This window comes from Dermochelys coriacea, chromosome 3, assembly GCF_009764565.3.
Source record: "Dermochelys coriacea isolate rDerCor1 chromosome 3, rDerCor1.pri.v4, whole genome shotgun sequence".
Taxonomy (NCBI): domain Eukaryota; kingdom Metazoa; phylum Chordata; order Testudines; family Dermochelyidae; genus Dermochelys; species Dermochelys coriacea.
This window is the reverse complement of record NC_050070.1, coordinates 171185260-171205912: the sequence shown is the minus strand read 5'-3', so window position 1 is coordinate 171205912 and position 20653 is coordinate 171185260. Positions and strand designations below refer to the sequence as shown.

General features: G+C 38.4%; 1 protein-coding gene across 9 annotated transcripts in view; it reads right to left on the bottom strand.

Annotated features, from left to right (window-relative positions):
* UBR2 (ubiquitin protein ligase E3 component n-recognin 2) overlaps positions 1–20653 on the bottom strand; it is a 124545-nt gene that overhangs the window by 29700 nt on the left and 74192 nt on the right. For 8 of the 9 annotated variants that reach the window (XR_006280278.1, XR_006280279.1, XR_006280277.1 and 5 more), the window contains 15 exons: positions 20430–20611; positions 18580–18779; positions 16703–16796; positions 15412–15573; positions 11456–11553; positions 10860–10935; positions 8722–8870; positions 8552–8607; positions 7906–8002; positions 5262–5329; positions 4437–4572; positions 3706–3796; positions 2989–3119; positions 1280–1388; positions 963–1019 (listed from right to left, as the gene is read on the bottom strand). Coding sequence is in view for 5 of the 9 variants with exons in the window: in XM_038397673.2 (XP_038253601.1) it covers positions 963–1019; positions 1280–1388; positions 2989–3119; positions 3706–3796; positions 4437–4572; positions 5262–5329; positions 7906–8002; positions 8552–8607; positions 8722–8870; positions 10860–10935; positions 11456–11553; positions 15412–15573; positions 16703–16796; positions 18580–18779; positions 20430–20611 (1706 nt within the window). In the remaining 4 variants the exon portion in view is untranslated. The remainder of the gene's footprint in view (positions 1–962; positions 1020–1279; positions 1389–2988; positions 3120–3705; positions 3797–4436; positions 4573–5261; positions 5330–7905; positions 8003–8551; positions 8608–8721; positions 8871–10859; positions 10936–11455; positions 11554–15411; positions 15574–16702; positions 16797–18579; positions 18780–20429; positions 20612–20653) is intronic. The other variant, XR_006280280.1, reaches the window with a different exon arrangement.

Here is a 20653-nt window from a genome sequence, read left to right as displayed (position 1 = left end):
CCAGTGGAGGGGGGGAGTTTGGGTGTGGGAGGGGCTTAAAGCTATGGGATGGGGCATGGGACAGGGTGCAGGGCACAGGCTCTGGGAGGGTTTTTGGGGTGCCGGATCCGGGCAGCGCTCAGCTTGGGTGGCTCCCCACAAGCAGTGACATGTCCCTGCTGCTCCTAGGTGGAGGCGTGGCCAGGCAGCTCTGTGCACTGCCTCCACCCGCAGGTGCTGCCTCGGCAGTTCCCACTGGCTACAGTTCCCGGCCAATGGGAGCTGTGGAGCCAGTGCTTGGGGCGGGGGCAGTGCACAGAGCTGCCTGGCCACGCCTCCACCTAGGAGCAGCAGGGACATGTCACTGCTTGTGGGGAGCCACATGGAGCCAAGTGGGGAGCCTGTTGGCCCTGCACCAACCAGACTTTTAATGAATATCAGAAATGCCGGTTTCTACAGCTTTCCAGTTGGTAAAGTGCCAGATAACACAGCTTCTACTGTAGCATATATATTGTGTGGATGCAGCCCACAGAGAGCTGCATATGCAGCCCACAATGGTAAATAGGTTGAGAACCACTGTTTTACACAATGTAAGTTTTAATAACGTCTTTCAAACTGATATGCTTGAGCTCAACCAGTAGTTATGGGCTTGATGCAGGAACTTCTGAATGAAATTCTAAGGCCTCAGTGTTATACAGGAGGTTAAATGAGATATCCAGAACGGATCGTTATAAGCTTCACAAAATCTCTGAATTTAAACAGTATTTCACCCTCCTTACAAATAATTAAATATATCTCAGTTCTTCCTCTATCTATGCTTTTGAATTGCATTTTGAAGCTATATTTTTGTAAGTTACTTTATTGACAGACCAAGTACAGGAAGAATTGCTACATTTAGTTATAGAGGGGGGGAAGAAAAAAAACAAACAAACAAACAAAACCCAAAACTTTTCTCCCCCATCCTAAAATCCCTCCATACTCACCTTATGGCTTGTCTTTTGCCTTCCAGGTACCTTTTTACTTCATTGTTACTACACCAACTTCAAAAGAAAAAAAGTTGCCTTTTAGTCTTCATTAGACAATACTATAGAGGAACAATTACTAACAAGTAAAAAATATAGATCTATTTAATATACTTTCCATCCCAAAAGACTTTTTCCAAAAACTTCTGTATTTTACAGGTAATTTTTAAAATACATTCATCTTTCATTTCCAAATATATGCATTACTGGGAAAATATTTACACTAAATTTCTGGGGCAGCATACTTTATGTTGGAATTAAAGAATAAAGTTTCATACCTTTGTACTAATGTGTTCATAATTTTGCTATTTTCTTGAAAAAGGCAAATGAGGTTGTTTGGCAAGGAAAGATAGCTACATAAATGTTCAAACTGGCTTGCCCCAGTTACTGTAAATGCAGAAAAAGACAGACAATAAATAGTTGCATTTGGAAGATATCACCAACAGCAAATAAAACACAACCTTAACTGGGGATTATAACTAAGCCTATAATTTTGTCATGGATAATTTTAGTAAAAGTCTTGGACAAGTCACAGGCAATGAACAAAAATTCATGGAAGCCGTGACCTATCCCTGACTTACTAAAAACATCCCTGACAAAATGGGGAGGAAGGAGGGTCCACAGCACCATGCCCCACTACATGCAGCAGCAGGGAGCTGCAGCTCCCCCACCCCGCCCACTGGCTGGGAGGGATCCCCCACCCCCAAAGATGCTCCGGAGGGATCCCCCACCCCCGGGGGGGCGTGGATGGGGAGCTCTGGTGGATCCCCCACCACCCTGCAGGGAAGAATCCCCCACTAGTGACGGCAGCTGGGGAACTCCGGGGCCCCAATGTCGCAGTGGTCTCTGGAAGTCACAGATTCTCTGACTTCCGCAACCTCCGTGACATACTTATAGCCTTAATTATAATGCAAAAGGGCGACTTTTCCCCCCCACACACTCCACATTAAGATGTGTTGTGAATTTAAGGCTGTTCAGAGGTGCCAGATTGAAAGTCCTGGAGTCTGAAGTTCTCTGTTTATTCACAAAACAGACATAGCACAAGCAATGGCAGTGCAAATAAGGTTGCCAGTTAGTGCCAGTTATGGCTCATGAAATGAGCTCCCTGTTTAAGATGTGGTCCAGACTGTGAAAAAATTGGAAAGCCCAGCTATGTAAAACCGAAGTTCAGGGAAGAAGGGAGTGTTTTTCACTCAAAGTATTGCATACAGTCCAATAAAAGTATCCTTTACTCTTTTCAACATTTTGTTGAGGAGCCATAACTCAAGGAAATGTTACACAGCAAGAGCTAGTCTTGATAATAGCCTATATGAAAAAAAACTCTGACTTTAATTTTAATTCAGAACTAAAATATCAAATAATTTAATTTTAAATATGGGGAACCAAGAGTAGTATTTGTTCATATGTGCCTTTTCTTTTTGATTATGACTAACACCTCCAGATTTATATTTAAATCCTATCTGAACCATAGCTGGAACTCAGCTATGGTTGTTGCTATCACGAATTTAACTGTAGTGTAAACACAGTGTAACACTCACATTTGAAGATTAATTCAAAATTAAGGGCCTGCTGCTAATCTCATTGAAGTCAAAGGGAGAAGGAGCAGGTCTCGTACGAGAAGAATGCTCAAGGTAATAAAGATGAGATTTCAAACAAGCAATGAGCCTTTACTTCCTTTTAATCACTAGAATATCAATTTTGTGTCCTATATTATTTTGAAACACAAAGATACAACAGTGCAAAATTGTTTGGTTTTTGCCTATTTTTAATTAAAAAGTGACTTTTCAAAACCTAAAAGAATCTTTTCTGTTGCTTTGCAGTTTTGTGCAGATACAGTCCTGAATCAGTAATAAGTCCACATTTAATTAATTTCAGCTACTACAGAAAGGAAAATTTAATGTGGTTTATTTTCGTTAGCATTTAAATCATTTTTCCCCATGCCATTTACAAAGCTGTCCCTGTACATCTAGCAATAAATGGACATTACCTTGAATTTCTGAGGGTGCTGGGACTCCATTTAAATAATGGAAAAACAAAGCAGAGCATCTCAAGAAAGGCATAATTCCAGCTTTTATACTCCTGCACAGATGCCAGCCTGAGGACATTTCTTTCAAGGCACTTAAAACAGAATGAATAAAATTACTCTGTATGTGTGTGTGTGTGTGTGTGTGCGCGCGCGCGTGTAAAATGTTATGACTAAGTTAAGAAAATAGAGCTAATACAAAGCTGCCAAGCTAAATAACAAAGTTTTTGACTTCGGCTAAAACAAATGTGAAGCTAACACTAATGGGAAGATAAATATTTTTTATGAATCTCTAAATTTCAATAGATAACACAATAAGGAATCAAAAATTTGGGAGAGGCTGAGTGGCTAAGAAGTAAATAAGTTCTCAGAACTCATCTGCAACCTATCAAGATTTATTTACGTATGCCAAATGGCTAATCAAAATTATTCTATAGTACAATATTACTGAACTCTAAGGAGGTAAATTACAAAAATTTTCTGATTTGTCATGTGACTTTCTTCAGCTAATCATGAACCAGGATTAATTGGTAGCACACAAGGAGTAAGAACTTTTGAATTTAAAATATGATTCTCTTAACAGCATCAGTACATCAAATTTAGCCTTTATATGGTGTTACAGATTTGTCGTGGGACCAGGAGGCAAATAATGGTTGTGTAAACTAGAGACTATAATTTTACCTTCCTGTATGCTGGCAAAGAAATTTATACAAAGTAAGCACTGCTACTTCTTCTTCACCATTAGGGTTTTCTTGGTCCATGCCATTTTCTTCTGAAGATCAAAGAAAAAAATATATCGGGTACAATTCTAAACCTAGAAAATCACTTAATTATATTTAATGGACAAATCTTTTTTACAAATAGTTGAGAGGAGGTGAAGCTCTGAATACCACAGGTGTTTATAAAAGAAGCATTAAAGACCTGGCTATATTATCATCGGTAGCAAACATTTAAAATGATGACATAAACCAAAATTTTGACAAGAAGGCCAAGAACAAACAAATGAAATGCCCCGTTAGAAAACAAGGAAAAGATTGTTTTGTCTCCTCCCAGGGATCAGGAATAGCTGCCAATGTCACATAGAACAGATCTTTTTTGCACAATATACCATATCCAGACCCTCTTGTTACATGAATACTAAAAGCAGGATGCATTAATTTCTTTTAGTAAGCACAGATTATTTTCTTTAGGAAATAAAAGTTTAAACCCAGCCTAAGCCATAATCTTTTGCCAGCACAGTTATGCTGATGGGGGTGTGTGATTTGTGACTGACAGAGTATGCTTTTAATTAGCACTAAGGGTTCTTTGCTTGTATGAAGTAGCAGCTTAGCTATACTTTCAAGTGTAGACCCGGCCTTAGTGTTCATTAAAAAAAAAAAAAAAATTATAGTGAAACAAAACAGAGGCATTACCTGTTGATGAAGTAAGTAAAATTTGTACTATGTGTGCCATTGTGACAAGATGGAAGATGTGAAGATCTCCAGTGCCAAGACTAACCCCTGAAAAATCCTGACAGTATATGGCAGGAAAAGAGAGCACCAAGCTTACCTGTAATAGAAAAAAACAGAAAGCGTAAGAGAATGAATGTCTTCCTCTTCTCTGCACAGCCTCAAGAATAAGTCAGGGTTTTTTTTAATGTCATCCTTTGTGCTGCAGGACACTCGATGGGACTAATTTTAATGCCAGTTATCCCATTCCTTCATGTGACATAGGGATAACTGTCAAATAATGTGGGGTTCCCTGCCCTTTTTCCCCAAGTCAGAGAATAAACTGTAGCAAAAAATATTAAAAAAAAAAAGTCTAAACATCTGTAAGAAGGAATCCTAACTTGCCATACATTTTCCTCAAAACTCTTGTGGTTATGCAGAAAATATATAACTGCAGCTTTGATATATAAAAGATGCCCAAGGGTACATCTACACTGCAAAAAGCCCTCCAGTGCGAGTCTCAGAGCCTGGGTCAACTGACTCAGGCTTAGAGTACAGGGCTAAAAGTAGCAGTGTAGATGTTCCTGCTTGGGCTGGAGCCTGGGCTCTGAAACCCGGTGAGGATCTCAGAGCTGGATTCCAGCCTGAGCAGGAATGTCTACGCTGCAATTTTTAGCCCCATAGAATCATGGGGCTCACACGCTCTCATTTGACCCAGGTTTTGAGACTCACTGCCCCATGTTTTTTTTTGCAGTGTAGATGTAACCTATAGGACCAAAGGTGTAGGTGTATTCATTATGAAAAACTTACCAATAAATGAAACATGTCAATATCAAGTATGCATGGAAGATTTCCATTTTTTTCATTAGGCACCAATGCTGAATATATAAAAACAAAAAATTTATTAATTACACAACAAAGAATTGGCACTGATTTTTGCTACAGAATAGACTATAGCAATCTTAATTGTGTGTTAAATGATTTAAGTGTCTACTCACAAGTTCTTTCCGTTTTTGACTAGAAATAAATTAAGTCAAGAACTTGTGCACACTGCTGGAGCAGGTTCTATTCTAGTTTCCAAACTTTATATTTCACCGAAATTTGATAAGAACAAATTAATTTGTATAAAACTGTATAGTACATTCTATTCTGATTTTTCTTTTGGTTACAACTGGGACTGCAAAGAAAAAGTGGTGGTACTCTCCCAAGCTCTGCCCAGGCGTGTCACCAAAATGAGACACTGCTCACTGTAGATTATGCAGACATTTAAAATATGATATTATGCAGCTCTCTGAACTCTGCTGGGCTACTTGAGCCTGGTTCCCTTCTCTGGGCTTCAATATATCCATAATCTCTGCAGTGCTCTTTGGGGTTGGCTTCTTCTTAACAAGGGAAAAAATAAATAAGTGGTGTTGTCTCCACTTATGGCACCAAAATGAGACCTTACTCACAGAAATTGTGTAGATCTCTGAATCTTCTCTCCTATTTTATAAGACAAATTAATTACTATGCTAAAATTTAAATTAATTCAGAAGCCCAGTGATGACAACACCTCACTGAGACGAATGGGGAAAGTGACACACCTCTCAGAGTTATTGTTCCAGCTGAGACCACATTTTTGAGATTGTCTTTGCTACAGACTCACTTTAAAACAAAAAAAGAGCTTTGATTTTGGAAAATAGGATAGCAGCTGATATGTATATGGCTGAGAGTCAGCTTAATATGAGCCTTGGTTTAAACCTCTGCTTTGATTTGGCACTTTATTTTACTTTAAATAAATGTAACCAGTGGAATAATAATGCAACTAAAAAAACAGTATGATTTTTTTTAAGTGTACCATGTGCAAATGTAAGCTTAGAATAGCAAACATACAGTAAATATAAATCAAGCACTCCACGCAATAATAGATCACCCATTTTGCATGGAGAGTACTCCATTTAAAACCAAAACAAAAGAACAACCTCCTTGAACATACAACCATCTACTATTTAAAGCAACATCCAAAGAAAAATATCACAAAGCATTCCCTCTGAACATCGTTACCCCAAACAGTAAAATCCAGATGAAGATCATCATAAAAATCTTAGTCACAGACTGTACGGTAATGTAAGCCACCACACTTGAGAATATTTTTATGTTGACAGCTGCAAATACTCCAAGTGAAGAGGTGATTTACTGTTTCCAGAGCACTTAATCTTCCCTTAATAACTGAAGAATACTTAGGCAAATTTAAACAGCTATTGTTATTTGAGAACAATTTACTGCTGTGATGGTTCCAATACCTTCAGATTACAAGTGCTACTGTTTTGGTAAATTCAACATAAACCCATATAAACACCTATGATAATTTTTTCCCCCTAATTTCTATCAGAGATTTAGTACTGCAAGTGTTCACTGTTGGCTTTAGTACTGCAGATGTCAGCAACTGATCCATTTCTACTGATTCTATCAATAACTTCAGAGTATATATGAATCTCAACATTGTCTGAAAACAGCACTTTTCGTATAGTGCGGCCCCTACAAGCCATCCCATCTAATAACCTTGTGTTAAAGTAATTGTTGCTTTATCGATTATTATTACTACTACTGTCACTTATCTCAACTTACAAGGACTTGAGTAACTTGAAGAAAAAAAAGGTGAGAAACTAATAGAGCTTTAAATTTTAAATTGGGGTTCTATTGACACTGACATTACTTAATTCTTGACAGTGTTGTTCTTTTCATCAAGAAATATACTGGTTATAGCATACATATATTTATACAAAGGGATAGATATTGGCCTGATTTTCAAAGGTCCTGAGCAGCACAATCTCTAATAATCAGGCTAATATATCTTATTATATTCTATTTCAGAGGACTTAGATCTCAAGTGTTGGGATGTCTAAGACTGTTCATCTATTTCTACAAACACTTCAAGCTTAGGGCTTTGATATTTTAATTCAAATAGTTTTCAAGTTAACACAATGTAATTACATTAGATTTTTTTTTTCCAGCCAGTATCAAAAGCTATGCTTTCCAGCTACTCAAACTAAAACACCCCTGAATTCTAATACTAAGAAATCGCAACATTATTGATCCAAATTATTTAAAATATTGTTAACAATAGTTAAAAAAATCTGGGTCACAAAGAAAAACCGCCATCAGTCCATTCCACAATAGGGATTCTGTAAATTTCATTTTCCTGTAGTGTATTTTTTAAACTTGATTCTTGCATTCACAGTAACAATAAGTACACCAGAAATAAATGTTCTTATAAAATTAATGTTAAATCATGTACATTTTAGATAAAAAAGAATGTCTGCAAGTCTCACAGCTTTTAAAATTTCTTCAGGGTTTTATCTTCTTATATAGTTTCTCAGATAATCATATTGCTCGCTGTAAGCTAATCTTTGTCAGCTTTACCAGTGGCTGTACTTATTATGCAAAAATAATTAGTATAATGTATTGAACTTACATGCAAAGAGCCTACAAAAGTGACCCTGTACTGCCGAAAGAGATGAAACTGTCCAGTCTGCTGCTGCAAATCTTGTTAATGAAGTAAGGCAGTCATCCTAAAAAAACAAAAATAACACCGCACAACCCCAAACTAATCACCACAATTAAGCTCTTCAAGATGGAATAAAATGATGCCTTTATGACTCTATATAGTACATTACTCTAGATAGGTAGCTAGCTAGTCTTTATCACATAATTTTGAGAGATATAGATTATGTGAAAAATTCGAAGTAATAAAGGGGTGTGTGTGTGTGTGTGTGTGTGTGTGTGTGTGTGTGTGTGTGTGTGTGTGTGTGTGTGTGTGTGTGTGTGTGTGTGTGTAAACAGATTTACAGAACACAATTACAATGTCAAAGCTCCCTGCTTTGGTTGTCATTATGACGAGACAAACCCAAGCCTATTATACTTAGCATTCATGAAGAACAAACAACTTAATTATATTTTACATTTGTTTCAAGTTAATATATCAGATATCAATAGAGAAAAGGGTATAACCCAAGTTAAAATGAAACTCTCCAATAATTTCAGGCTATAATTTTGGCACTCTGGAATAAAAAAAAAAGATAACCCAGTGATTCAGAACGGAGGCTGCTATTTTATCTTACCTGTCGGCAAGGTAAATGACCAAATAATGGTTTATCTTCATCAGCTAAAATTCTTTCTGCAGAAGGCAAAAAAAAAAAAAAAAAAAAAAATTTCAGAGCTGTAAATTTAAATAAAAATCTGAAAGCCTCTTGCCAACACACAGTAGTTGTTCCTACAAATAAAATGTTACCTATAGTTTGTATTGTGTAAGCACAGCTACCCCAGCACATTATGGGTACACGCAGATCTTCTTCATTGGGATGCACCTTCAGTCCCACTTTATATGTTGCAGTACCAAATGTTGTCAGCATCTCTTTAATGCTTTCGGAATAAAGACTCCTGAGATGAGAGATATTGGTTTATTGGTATTAAAAGTCTATTCTGAAAATAGGCAATTTAAACATCAAGTGGAAGCATAATATCTGAATGCTCTGATTTATACAAAGTTGACAGATCTTTTGGACCATGTCCTGCTTACCTGACTCAAGCAAAGTAGTCTACTAACTAAACAGTGGCGTTTGTGTGAATACTGGAAGAAGGATTTGGCATTTTATGCTATTTTAAACAGTTTGTGCCATGCAATGCAGTAATCAATTTTTTGGTTGTCTGGATTAGACTGGAATTTTACATATTTATACAGCACTACCCAGACTTTGCCCTCAACACAATTGGATAGAATATCGTTAAGATTCTAATGTGAGTAATTTGTGCCAATTCATTTTCCCATTAAAAAAGGGTCGGGGCAGGGGGGTTTACCCCCCTCCACCTGCCTGGCATTCCAGCCGGGCAGAGCAGGGCATGTTCCCAACCCTGCTCCCTAGCAGGAGCGCCAGGCGGCCTGAACGGAGCGTGCCCCTGATCCCACTCCCTGGCAAGAGCGCCGGGCAGCCTGAGCAGGGTGGGCCTCCAACCCCGCTCCCCGGCAGGAGCGCCGGATGGGCCAAGCTCCTGACTCCGCTTTCCGGCAGGAGCGACAGGCAGGTGGAGGGGGACAAGTCCCTGATCCTGATCTCCAGCAGAAGCACTGGGCGGCTGGAGCAGGGCAAGCCCCCGACCCCACACTGTGGCAGGAGCACCAGGTGGGTAGGCGTAGCAGTGCAAGCTGCTGCACCCTAACCCCCTATCCCAGGTGCATGCCTGGGGGGGCCCCTTGCCAGAATGTCTATGGACCCCCCGCAAAGCCAGCTGGAGGAGGTGAGTGGAGGCAGCCCCACCCTTCCTGCCCCATCCCTCCTGCCTCCCCTCGTCATTGCCTACTCACCCAAACTCAAGCCCCACCCCACTACTCCACACTCCCCAGACATCCTAGATAAACACTCAGACTTCTGACTTCAACATGATGCTGATACTGTATCAAGTTCATCTTCCACAACAGTAAAGGTTAATATCTGTACTGTAATAAGTTTAAAATTTCATTAAAAATTTTTAATAAAACCTATAACTGTACCGTATTGTATAAATTGGGGAGATCATCTTGTCAGCCTGGAACCAAAACCCTTATGTCCCAGAGACCCTCGGTATTTTTTTAATGCGATTTTATTTGCACAGTGTTTTTTTTAGGTAACATAACTACCGTGTAAATTGAGGATTGACCGTAGTGCAAAAGTAGTGGTGTACAATGGCCAAATTCTCAACATAAGCTCAGCTCCTCTAATGGAATTGTGATTCAGAGTTCTTTAGCTTATTCAGCTGAAGCATTATAGCACACAAATATACCCCAGTTTTAGACCTATATCCAGGGGTGAAAGTAAGTCGAGTGACTTACCGATACGCTGGGGCCAGCTCTGGCCCCCGGAAGGGGCGGGGTCTAGGGTGGAAAGGGCGGGGTTGAGGGGGTCACAGCCAGTCCCAGCCCACCCTGTAAGATAAGTGCCCCCCTCCCCCCAGAGTAGCAGCAGCAGCCCGGAGCTTCAGGGTCTATTTAAAGGGCCTGGGGCTCCCCTGCTTCTACTGCCCCATCCCTTTAAATAGCCCCCGGAGCCCTGGAGTAGTGGCGACAGGGCTCTGGCGGCTATTTAAAGGGCCGGGGCAATAGAAGCACGGGAGCCCCAGGCCCTTTAAATAGCTGCCAGAGCCCTGCAGCCGCTACCCCAGGGCTCCAGCAGCAGGGCTCTGGAGGCAATTTAAAGGGCCTGGAGCTCCAGCCATTGCTGGGAGCCCCAGGCCCTTTAAATTGTCCCCTGGGGAAGCAGGGCTGCCCTAATATGGTGCACCAGCTGTTGCCGGTACACCGTACCTGGGCGTACCGGCTTACTTTCACCTCTGCCTATATTATATCCCTGCTATAGCATAAAAGGTATGAATAATTTTTAAAGACTAAATACATACTTTGGTTGGAAGTCTGGCCTAAATCCTTTAGGTAGCTGTAGCTCATCCATTTTTTCCAAGTTACCACAAGAATTATCTGTATAAAAAAAGTCCAATAAACTCTGTAATTATATTATTTTATCTATATGTGAATTTTACTGCTCATGAAAGTTGCAGACTGACAACATTAGAAACTGAAGTTCTGAATTCCTCAGAATAATTATAACATGGGCAGTGGCGATGTAACTTCACCACATTGTTTTGCCAGCATCATCTCAACTGCACTATGGAAGGACCAGCTGTATGGAAAGTGTTAATTCAATTGCCAAGTAATTCTTGGCTTCAGTACGGAGACTGCAAACATGGTTGCCAGCTATATCAGTTGTGACATATGAAACTGGTACATTAAGAACTAACTGGAGACCAACAAAGTCATTTCACATAGGAGCAGTTACGCAATGAGAACTTTCAGAGAGACTATCAACCTGATCTGGATTTACATAAAATACCAGAAGATAAAACCTCCATGTCTAAGTGACAATTTGCCAAGTCTCTTTTCAGTGACACAACAACATTTCCATACTTCAGGATATATAATATTAGATCTTCAGACTTACTAGCAGTTTCTTCATCACAAAGTATATATAATGCTTTGATTTGCTGGGATATTGTTCTCATCCATTGAGCTAGATTTGGTTGGTCTGAAAAATCCAAGCTGTCAAAAAAGACAGAATAAATACATTCTTTAAAAATTAAACTAAAATATTTCAGAATATATAGGATGTTCTCTTTCTGAAAAAGAATAATTTGCATAATTTCTCCTATGTAAGGGTGAGCACAAAGTTTGAGAAAAAAATCAGATATTAAGATTATGGGAGAAGAGGGGGGTAAACCATAATTATACTTCAAAATGCAATAAGCCATCACCATATGCCATCATGACTTTTTTTTTTTTTAAAAACTGAAACACAGTCCTGCTTCACTGTGCCATAGAATATCTGGTACGTGTGCATATTTTATAGATTACTCGGATTTACCATGTAAAGTACTACTCTTAGTTTTCCTATATTCTACAGTGGTGCATCTTACACATTTGCTAAAATCTCCTACCCCCTAATTCAGAAGACCAACTCACTGTGATAGCAATATCAAACACTTCATTCAAAGTACTATCTGTATATCATCATCAACAGGGATGACAGAAATTCACAAATCCTGAGGCCTTAAGGTCTCCATAAAGATTTTAGTTTCAACAGAATCAAATTTCATGTTTGAATTATTGTTAGTTTTTTTGGGTTGCAAATATGACTTTTGACCCATGTTACAATTAGTAAATACTTAACCATAAAAGTTTGTTTCAGGTTGCGTGGAGATAGTTTTGTCGCTGCCCCTGTAAAATGTACTTGCCATGAGAAATAAAACAGTATTCAAGGAGGGGGACGAATGACAACTGACAACTAATCCACATGACAGTTTGCGTGTGGTAGATTCTACTCTGACAGAGCAAATCTCTTTAATGCAGCTCTGACCTCTAAATCTGATAATGATTGATGGTTACTCAACTACAGGTTCTGCCATGTGCCACTGTGCTACATGGATCTTTTACATTAGATATTTTTTCTATAAACCCAATCAGGATACCATTAAAAATTATTATTATATTCCAGAACTTGTGAAGAGAGAGTTTTGAACTTATATGTGTATCTATGTAGGCAATAGAAATTTTCAACAGATAATGACCAAAACAATAAATATTTATGGATTTCACAAAGAGAACTTGCTTTATGAAGTGCCTTTGAACAAAAGTGACTGTATGTAAATATATTTTTTTCATGGTCTCAAAACTATTACAAAGGCCAAAAGATAAGCAGTACTGTAATCTACAAAAAAAAGTCACCCTTAACCTTTTTAGTTTTATCTGCTTTGACAACATTCGACCTAGAGAAACTCAATAATTCATTGTTACATGGAGACAGTACATGCAACAGAAACAGACATACTGAAGAAAACTGTATTCATGTGTTCCACTGATAGTTAAGATCTGGTCAAGATAGTTAAGACCAAAGCAGACTGTGAAGAACTTCAAAAAGATCTCGCAAAACTAAGTGACTGGGCAACAAAATGGCAAATGAATTTTAATGTGGATAAATGTAAAGTAATGCACATTGGAAAAAATAACCCCAACTATACATACGATAGGGGCTAATTTAGCTACAACTAATCAAGTTGTACAAGTAATCAAGTAAAAGATCTTGGAGTCACCGTGGATAGTTCTTTGAAAAAGTCAATTCCATGTGCAATGGCAGTTAAAAAAGCAAATGGGATGTTAGGAATCGTTAAAAAAAGGGAGAGAGAATAAGATGGAGAATATATCTTATTGCCCTTATATAAATCCATGGTACGCCCACATCTTGAATATATCATACAGATGTGGTCCCCTCATCTCAAAAAAGATAATACTGGCATTAGAAAAGGTTCAGAAAAGGGCAACTAAAATGATTAGGGGTTTGAAACGGGTCCCATATGAGGAGAGATTGAAGAGGCTAGGACTTTTCAACTTGAAAAAGAGGAGACTAAGGGGTGATATAATAGAGGTATATAAAGTCATGAGTGGTGTGGAGAAAGTGAATAAGGAAAAGTTATTTACTTGTTCCTATAATATAAGAACTAGGGGCCACCAAATGAAATTAATGGGTAGCAAGTTTAAAACAAATAAAAGGAAGTTCTTCTTCACTCAGTACACAGTTAACCTGTGGAACTCCTTGCCTTAGGAGGTTGTGAAGGCTAGGACTATAACAGGGTTTAAAAGAGAACTGAATAAATTCATGGAGGTTAAGTCCATTAATGGCTATTAGCCAGGATGGGTAAGAAATGGTGTCCCTCGCTTCTGTTTGCCAGAGGGTGGAGATGGCAGGAGAGAGATCACTTGATCATTACCTGTTAGGTTCACTCCCTCTGGGGCAATTGGCATTGGCCACTGTCAGTAGATAGGATACTGGGCTGGATGGACCTTTGGTCTGACCCAGTATGGCCATTCTTATGTTCTTCCGCAGCACTAATGCAAGATTTAGTTTTATCATACAGAGGCACATTGATGCAGTCAGTTAGTATTATTAGTAACTTCTAATAACTTAGCAGACCACAAAGTTGCTGTACTATCTACAAAGACCTTAAGAATTGTAGGTTTGTGACAGGGTGCTGGGCACCAACAGCTGAGCCAGCACTCTGGTCACTGCAACTATAATTAATTACTCTAGAACAGATCTTATTAAGAAGAGCTGTGCCTAATTGATGGGTTGAGGAGAACTAAGAGGCTAATTAAGCCATTACACAGATGATACAAGAGGCACAAGATGGAAGTGGAGAAGCAAGTGGAGGATCACTCTCCTCAGCTTGCCTAAGGAGAAGAGGGCTTCCTATGACTATAGGGGTAAGGCTATATATTGTATAAAACTGGTGGAACCTAATATTGTAAATAAACTGCACCGGGTGTTTTATCAGCAAAAAGCTCTGAGCTGTTCGTGGACTTGAGTAGAGGCAGGAGCAAGAGCAAGTGAGCCCTGCCACATGGTTGAAAAATAAATATTTAATGTTTAAAACTTGTAATAAATTTGTGTACAGGGCACCTATGCCCAAAGGTATTTGAAGTTCTTACCAAAATAATTAAAGCAAGAAGCCACGATGCCCTACCCACCAAAATAATGGATTTGGTACATATGATTTAACAAGAATAAATTCAAGTTGTTTTGGAGGTCTGCTTTCTGACTGAGGGAAATCCTTAGTGCATGTGGGATCATATATTAAGTGGAAAATTCAACCTTGCAAGTACACAAAAATACACACACACACACAAATAATGAGAGCAACTCCACTCCCTGGTGTGCAGAAGCAGCTATTCTTTCCTTTCTGCACCCACCTTTCCCCCAACACTCACCTTTCTCCCTGATTTTTCCTGCCTTTCCCATTCTCCCTTTACAGTCCTTCAATTTCCTTCCAGCCCTTTCCTCTCCTGCTGACTCCAATCAGTCACCCTTCCTGACACTCTATATTCGTGATTCCTACCAATCTTCCTCTCTGCCCTCCACACATTCCTCTATCTTCACAGTTATCCTCATTTCCCTGTCCCTCTATACTCTTGTAATTTCCAAACCACAAAGCACAAGAGGCAGCTATATTGACTGAGGGCAACCTGGTTCTAGTTTCAGATTATTAAAATAATGGGAAATGGTGAAAATTTTTTAAAAGCTCAGGATTTTCACATGACAATCTGCTGTCCCCTGAGATGAGCAGCTTTTTAAAAAATATCACAAGACTCTATACCAATGTGAGTTGGCAATTCTGTAGTCCATTGACTGTGTTTAATACACATTCCAGTTTCACTGACAGCAAAGCATTTTAAAATTTGTTATAAGTACACATGCACCTCCCAACTCTGCAAACATTTACCATCTCATCTTATGTGTAGCTCTGGTAACAGGCATGTGCAGAATTGTGCCCTGATTCTTTAGATTACACAGATTTAAGAGGGAGCTTTTTCCATAGTTAACCAGGATACTTATAAAAGCAAACTGACCTGTTAAATAAACCTCTTGGTGGAGGAAGCAGAGGAATAACAGTGTTGCTTAAACATTCACAAAGAGGGCAAAGGAATTCACCATTTTCAACATCATAACTTGTATGCACACGTAATCTCTGTTGTCTTCGTTGCTCCTTTGCTTGAACAGCATCAAAATACCTTTAGAAAACAATATATTTATTTAATGTTTGTAAGTAAAATAGTATTTTAATGTATCCATCAATATGTACTGACATTTTTTCCATGCTCATGTAAGAACATTATCTAAACTACAAATATTGGATATGAAAGTTACATTCTTGTTGATCAAATATTATGAATTGCTAGCTCTAGCTAATTTTTTCAACCAAAAAAATTAGTGCAATGACCTCAGCTCACATAAAGCAAGATCAGGATTTTCTAGATTTTTTTTAAAGTAAGTTTGAAATAGATTATAAGAAGGGTTTGGGGAGAATCCTAGATGTCAGGTTTATTCAGAAAAAAAAATAATTTTAGCAATGAATAGTGCCTCTTCATTCTCTTTATGAAAATTTGTTCCCTGTTCACAGTTTTGTTGGCCATTGCCAGGGAAACCAAAGTACCAAGACAAAGTTTTATGCAGTAATTAGTTCTGGAGCACTTAAGAATCAAAATTCCAAACATAGAACTCCATCCTGAGTGCAGGGTGGGAGTCTGCTTGCTCAGAGCAGAACAAACAAATATTGATGTAAAGCCACTTGGAAAGTAGACTAAGCTAAATGAGAAACAGGAACTTATTCCAAAAGAGAGAGAGAGAGAGACAGACAGACAGACAGACAGTGTCCACATGGGATCTTATAGTGAAATAAATATTCCAGAATAGCTCTTTTACTAAATTTCCAAGTGTAGACAAGCCCTTACATACTGCCAACTTCCACTATTCTACAAGCTCTTTTCCTGATCATAAACTATGTTCTAATCAGGAAACAGAAGCAATGCCTTAAAGAGTTGTGACTAATCAACAAACTAATGAAGCGGTGAGCTGTAGCTCACGAAAGCTTATGCTCTAATAAATTTGTTAGTCTCTAAGGTGCCACAAGTACTCCTTTTCATTTGAATACTGAATACTTGCATCAAGATGTACCAGCAAAAATAGCAGTCTAACAAATTAAAGAACAAATTCAAGGAAATACGGACATCCTACAAGCAGAAGAAAAGGCTATATTGCACAAATAAGTTATTCACTGCAAATTATTTGCTCAAGGATTGGATCATTTATGTCCAGTTTAAAATAAAGTTCACTTCTATTAACTCTAAACATGGCAATTACCTTTGCCAACAGTGGGCGTGCATAATATGTCCACAGCTACCCGTGTGTGTTCCACATGATAGCTCTGGATGCATGAATAATGGGTCATATTTTTCTGCATAAGAAGAACAAACAATTTTGCATTTAAATCTTTCTATAATAAATAGAGGTTTATTTCTGACATTAAAATATTTACATTTGTCATTTACATGCTTTATTAAATGTTATTAAAGAATCACCTTTTTATTAGTCCTTTGAGAAAAAGTCAATTTAAAGCATACTACCAGTCCCTACAAATACACTTTTTAGCTAGGTCATTTGAAACACAGTTTAAAGGCTCAGTTATAAATACATAATAATTAGTTATTAAAGATGAAATAATCAAACAGGCCCTGAATTTCAGAGGCACTGAACACCAGCAGCACCCACTCAGTTTAACTGGAATTTTGGGTGCTCAGCACCCCAGGGGAGGGCGGGAGGAAATCAGGCCTACAGAACATTATTCATCTTCTGTAAGTGGAATAGAGAGGTTCAGTACAGAAAAAATGTTCTGTGTATTTTCATACACGTAATATAAAACAGAGAATATTTAGGATGAGGCAATCCCAACCAACCAAAAATTAGCTGTTCCAGAAAAGTCTTGAAACCAAAGTGTTTTTTCTGAGTTTCTCTACCAAAAAGAATCTAACAAGAAAAAAAAAAAAAAAAACCAACCCTGTACTGAGAAATATTTTAATACAGATTATTAAGGCATATGTCACCTGTGCACATTAAATGAACCGACTGCTGCCAAATGTTTAACATAAATCCAGGTATAGAACAACTGATATATGTACTATTTATGTCCTAATAATATATCCTCAGTGCAGTGAGAGGTTATGGCCCAGGGTGATTTCTGAGGAGGGCATAAATGGGGGAGAATTGGGGGACTCTGATGATATGTTTATGCTGCAGGTGGGAGCTAGCATTAGCACACTTAAAATATTAACATGGGACAGTCCAGCTCAAGCTCTCAAGCCTAGAGGATAGAGTGAGTTTGAAAGCCAGAGCAGGAGCATTCACATTTATAACTTTTACCATGCTAGCCTGGACTCTGCTAATGAGTCTGTATAGACAGGCTGTGCAACTCGCTCCCACCTGCACTGCAGACATCCTCAGGCAGAAAACTATAGGAGTTTCAATGGCTGAGGCAACCATGAAGCTGAGCTGGTAATTCTGCTCCTAACAAGCCTCCTCATGCATAGTGAAAGGTCTATTTGAAACACTGGGGCGGGCAGCTCCACTGTAGCTAGATATCAGCACTGCCTCTTAATTTATTATAGCATATTTTATTTCAGCCTCTGCCTACCAGACAGACAGTGGAGTATTTTTGCTAGATCTTGCACTATCAGGCTTCCAGTTACACCGATAATCGGGATGGAATAAAGAAAAACGTGGGACTAACATCTGAAAGCCACTGAGGAATGGCTTGGCATTACAAACTCAAGTAACTGGAAAACATTTAATGGCTTCACATGCACAAGTCTTTTAATAATGACTTGTATATCAGCTCCAATACATCCATATTGACCCTCTCTCATTCCCGTTACTCTACCCATGAAAATATTCAGTACCTTCATATAACACACCTCGGTTTTCAATAACTGAATTTATAACCGACTAGAGGAAGCGTTTTAGATATTATATTGCCAGTGTTTCCTAGCTACTACTTATGAGGCATGTCCCTAACAAAGTCAGTGAGCGTTTTGCCACCGACTACAATGTCTGAACTTGCTCACAAATATATAACTAACTAATAAAAAGGGGCACAGTGGAACACCTCTACTTCAGAATACGAATCAGGGCAGATACAGATGATTCTTTCTGAATGTTATAGTCACAATATGACCACAACTTACCAGGATCCTGAATAACTTTGTTCCGGTTTTTAGACAATACAGTAGATCTCTGAACAAATGCTGCCAAGACCATAGCCCTGCTGTCCACTTTAACCTCCTGTTCTTCTTGACACAATATACAGGTAACAACCTGTCTCCGTTCAGTCACTCTAGTTTGCTTTGGTCCCAAAGCTGTAAGCTTTGTATCTGAAACTGTAGGACTGGAATCAAATTATACTAGTGAGTACACTATTTGACAATTATTTAAATTAGATCATGCTTTAAGTTTTTATTAGTTTATTGGTGTAGTTTTATATTCATTCATTTTCATTTTGTAAATAAGCAAACATTTGTCATATTAACTCCTCACTTAACGTTATTCCGTTTAACGTTGTTTTGTTATTAGGTTGCTGACTTATTAGAGAACATACTCCTTTAAAATTCTGCAACGTTCCCTTATAACGTTGTTTGGCTCCCCCCAGCCCAGTGCACCAGCCTGGGAGCGGGGCCCAGGCACAGGGGCTTGCCCGCTCCCCAGCTGGAGTGTCTAGCAGGTGGAGCAGAGCAAGCCCCGGTGCCCCAACCCCACTACATCCCTGCCTCAACCAAGCTTCGCAATCATCATTGGTGAGTACTCTATTAATTTGTTTGTTTAAAATTATTTAAAACTTATACTGTATATGTATATAATGTCTTGTCTGGTGAAAAAATTTCCCTGCAACATAATATAAATGGGGGGGGGGGGAGAGTTAATTCTTATGGGGAAATTGGATTCACTTAACATCATTTTGCTTAAAGTTGCATTTTTCAAGAACATAACTAGGACGTTAAGTGAGGAGTTACTGTATATACATCCATGCATGTGTCCCCAAAAACCACTGTACAACTATACATTTCAGAGAGACCTTATGTCCTCCAGATTTTGACAACATGAAAATATTCTTTGCTTTCTTGAAATCATATTTTAACTATTTTCAGATTAAAATTGCAGTTAAACCATTAACATTAAGCTTGAAAGTAAAAGCTAGAGAGGTGTATGCAAATCTTAGTCTTTAGGTTGAAGTGTTTTTTAAAGTTTACAAGTAGGACGACAATAATTTAATATCCAATTACACCTAGTAGACAGGGATTATCATTGAAGATAGCATCCAAACTCAAATACTGGAGGCTTTGGTTTTTACACAAAAAACTTCTTAACAGGTTGGTTTTGTTAGTTTAAGATGGCATTTTAACACTCTTTTAATGTAAGTTTTTTAATGTTAATGGTCTATTGTTAGGTTTGGAATACTACATTCAGGATTTCATAAGTACTACTATACAGTTTTATAAATTTTGATTCAGAGCAGATCAAACAGAAATATATAAGTATAGGCCAAGCTTGTACTTTTCCCAGCTGTCCCCAACTGCTTCACATACCAAATACCACATGGTTTCCATCTGCCAATCCCCCACAAAATACACCTTAATTTAGATCTTCAGCTGGTTACAAATAACTTTTCCCCACAAACAGATACAAGTTACTCCCACTTCCCTATGTCCAAAACAACTTTCCCTAGTATAATTAACAATTAATTATGCTGGCCACACTTCCTAACCAAGATTTTATAAGTCGGGCAGGTTTTTTTTGTCTGTTTAATTTTCTGAATCAATCAGTCATGGATATTTAGTGCAAATTCAACTATAATCTTAGCAGTGTGCAGGGAAAAAGTGGTCTGAAAAAGCAACAAATGGTCTGAAAGAGCTGGGCAGTTGTCAGCTGAGAAAAGGAAAATTTAGCTTTAGAGTTCAAATAGAAAGATATTTGATTTGAAAGTAACAAAAGAGATTTATCAACTCTCTCAAAGAGTTACTTAAAATGTTTTCCCCTTCACCTATTATCGAGTACTCTGGAGGTTGAAGTAGCTAGCTCTTCTAAAGTCTGCTGAAAGAGTTCTTTGTTCTCATCAATGAAGTGTCGCTGCATCTCAGACATCTGAGCCATGATCTTCTCTCTGCGCAGCCTGGCAATCTCAGCTTTTCGCTTCCTCTCAGCTTTGTCTTTATCTCGTGAACCCTGCAATTTTATTGTTCAGTTAATAATTTTTAAAACATATTA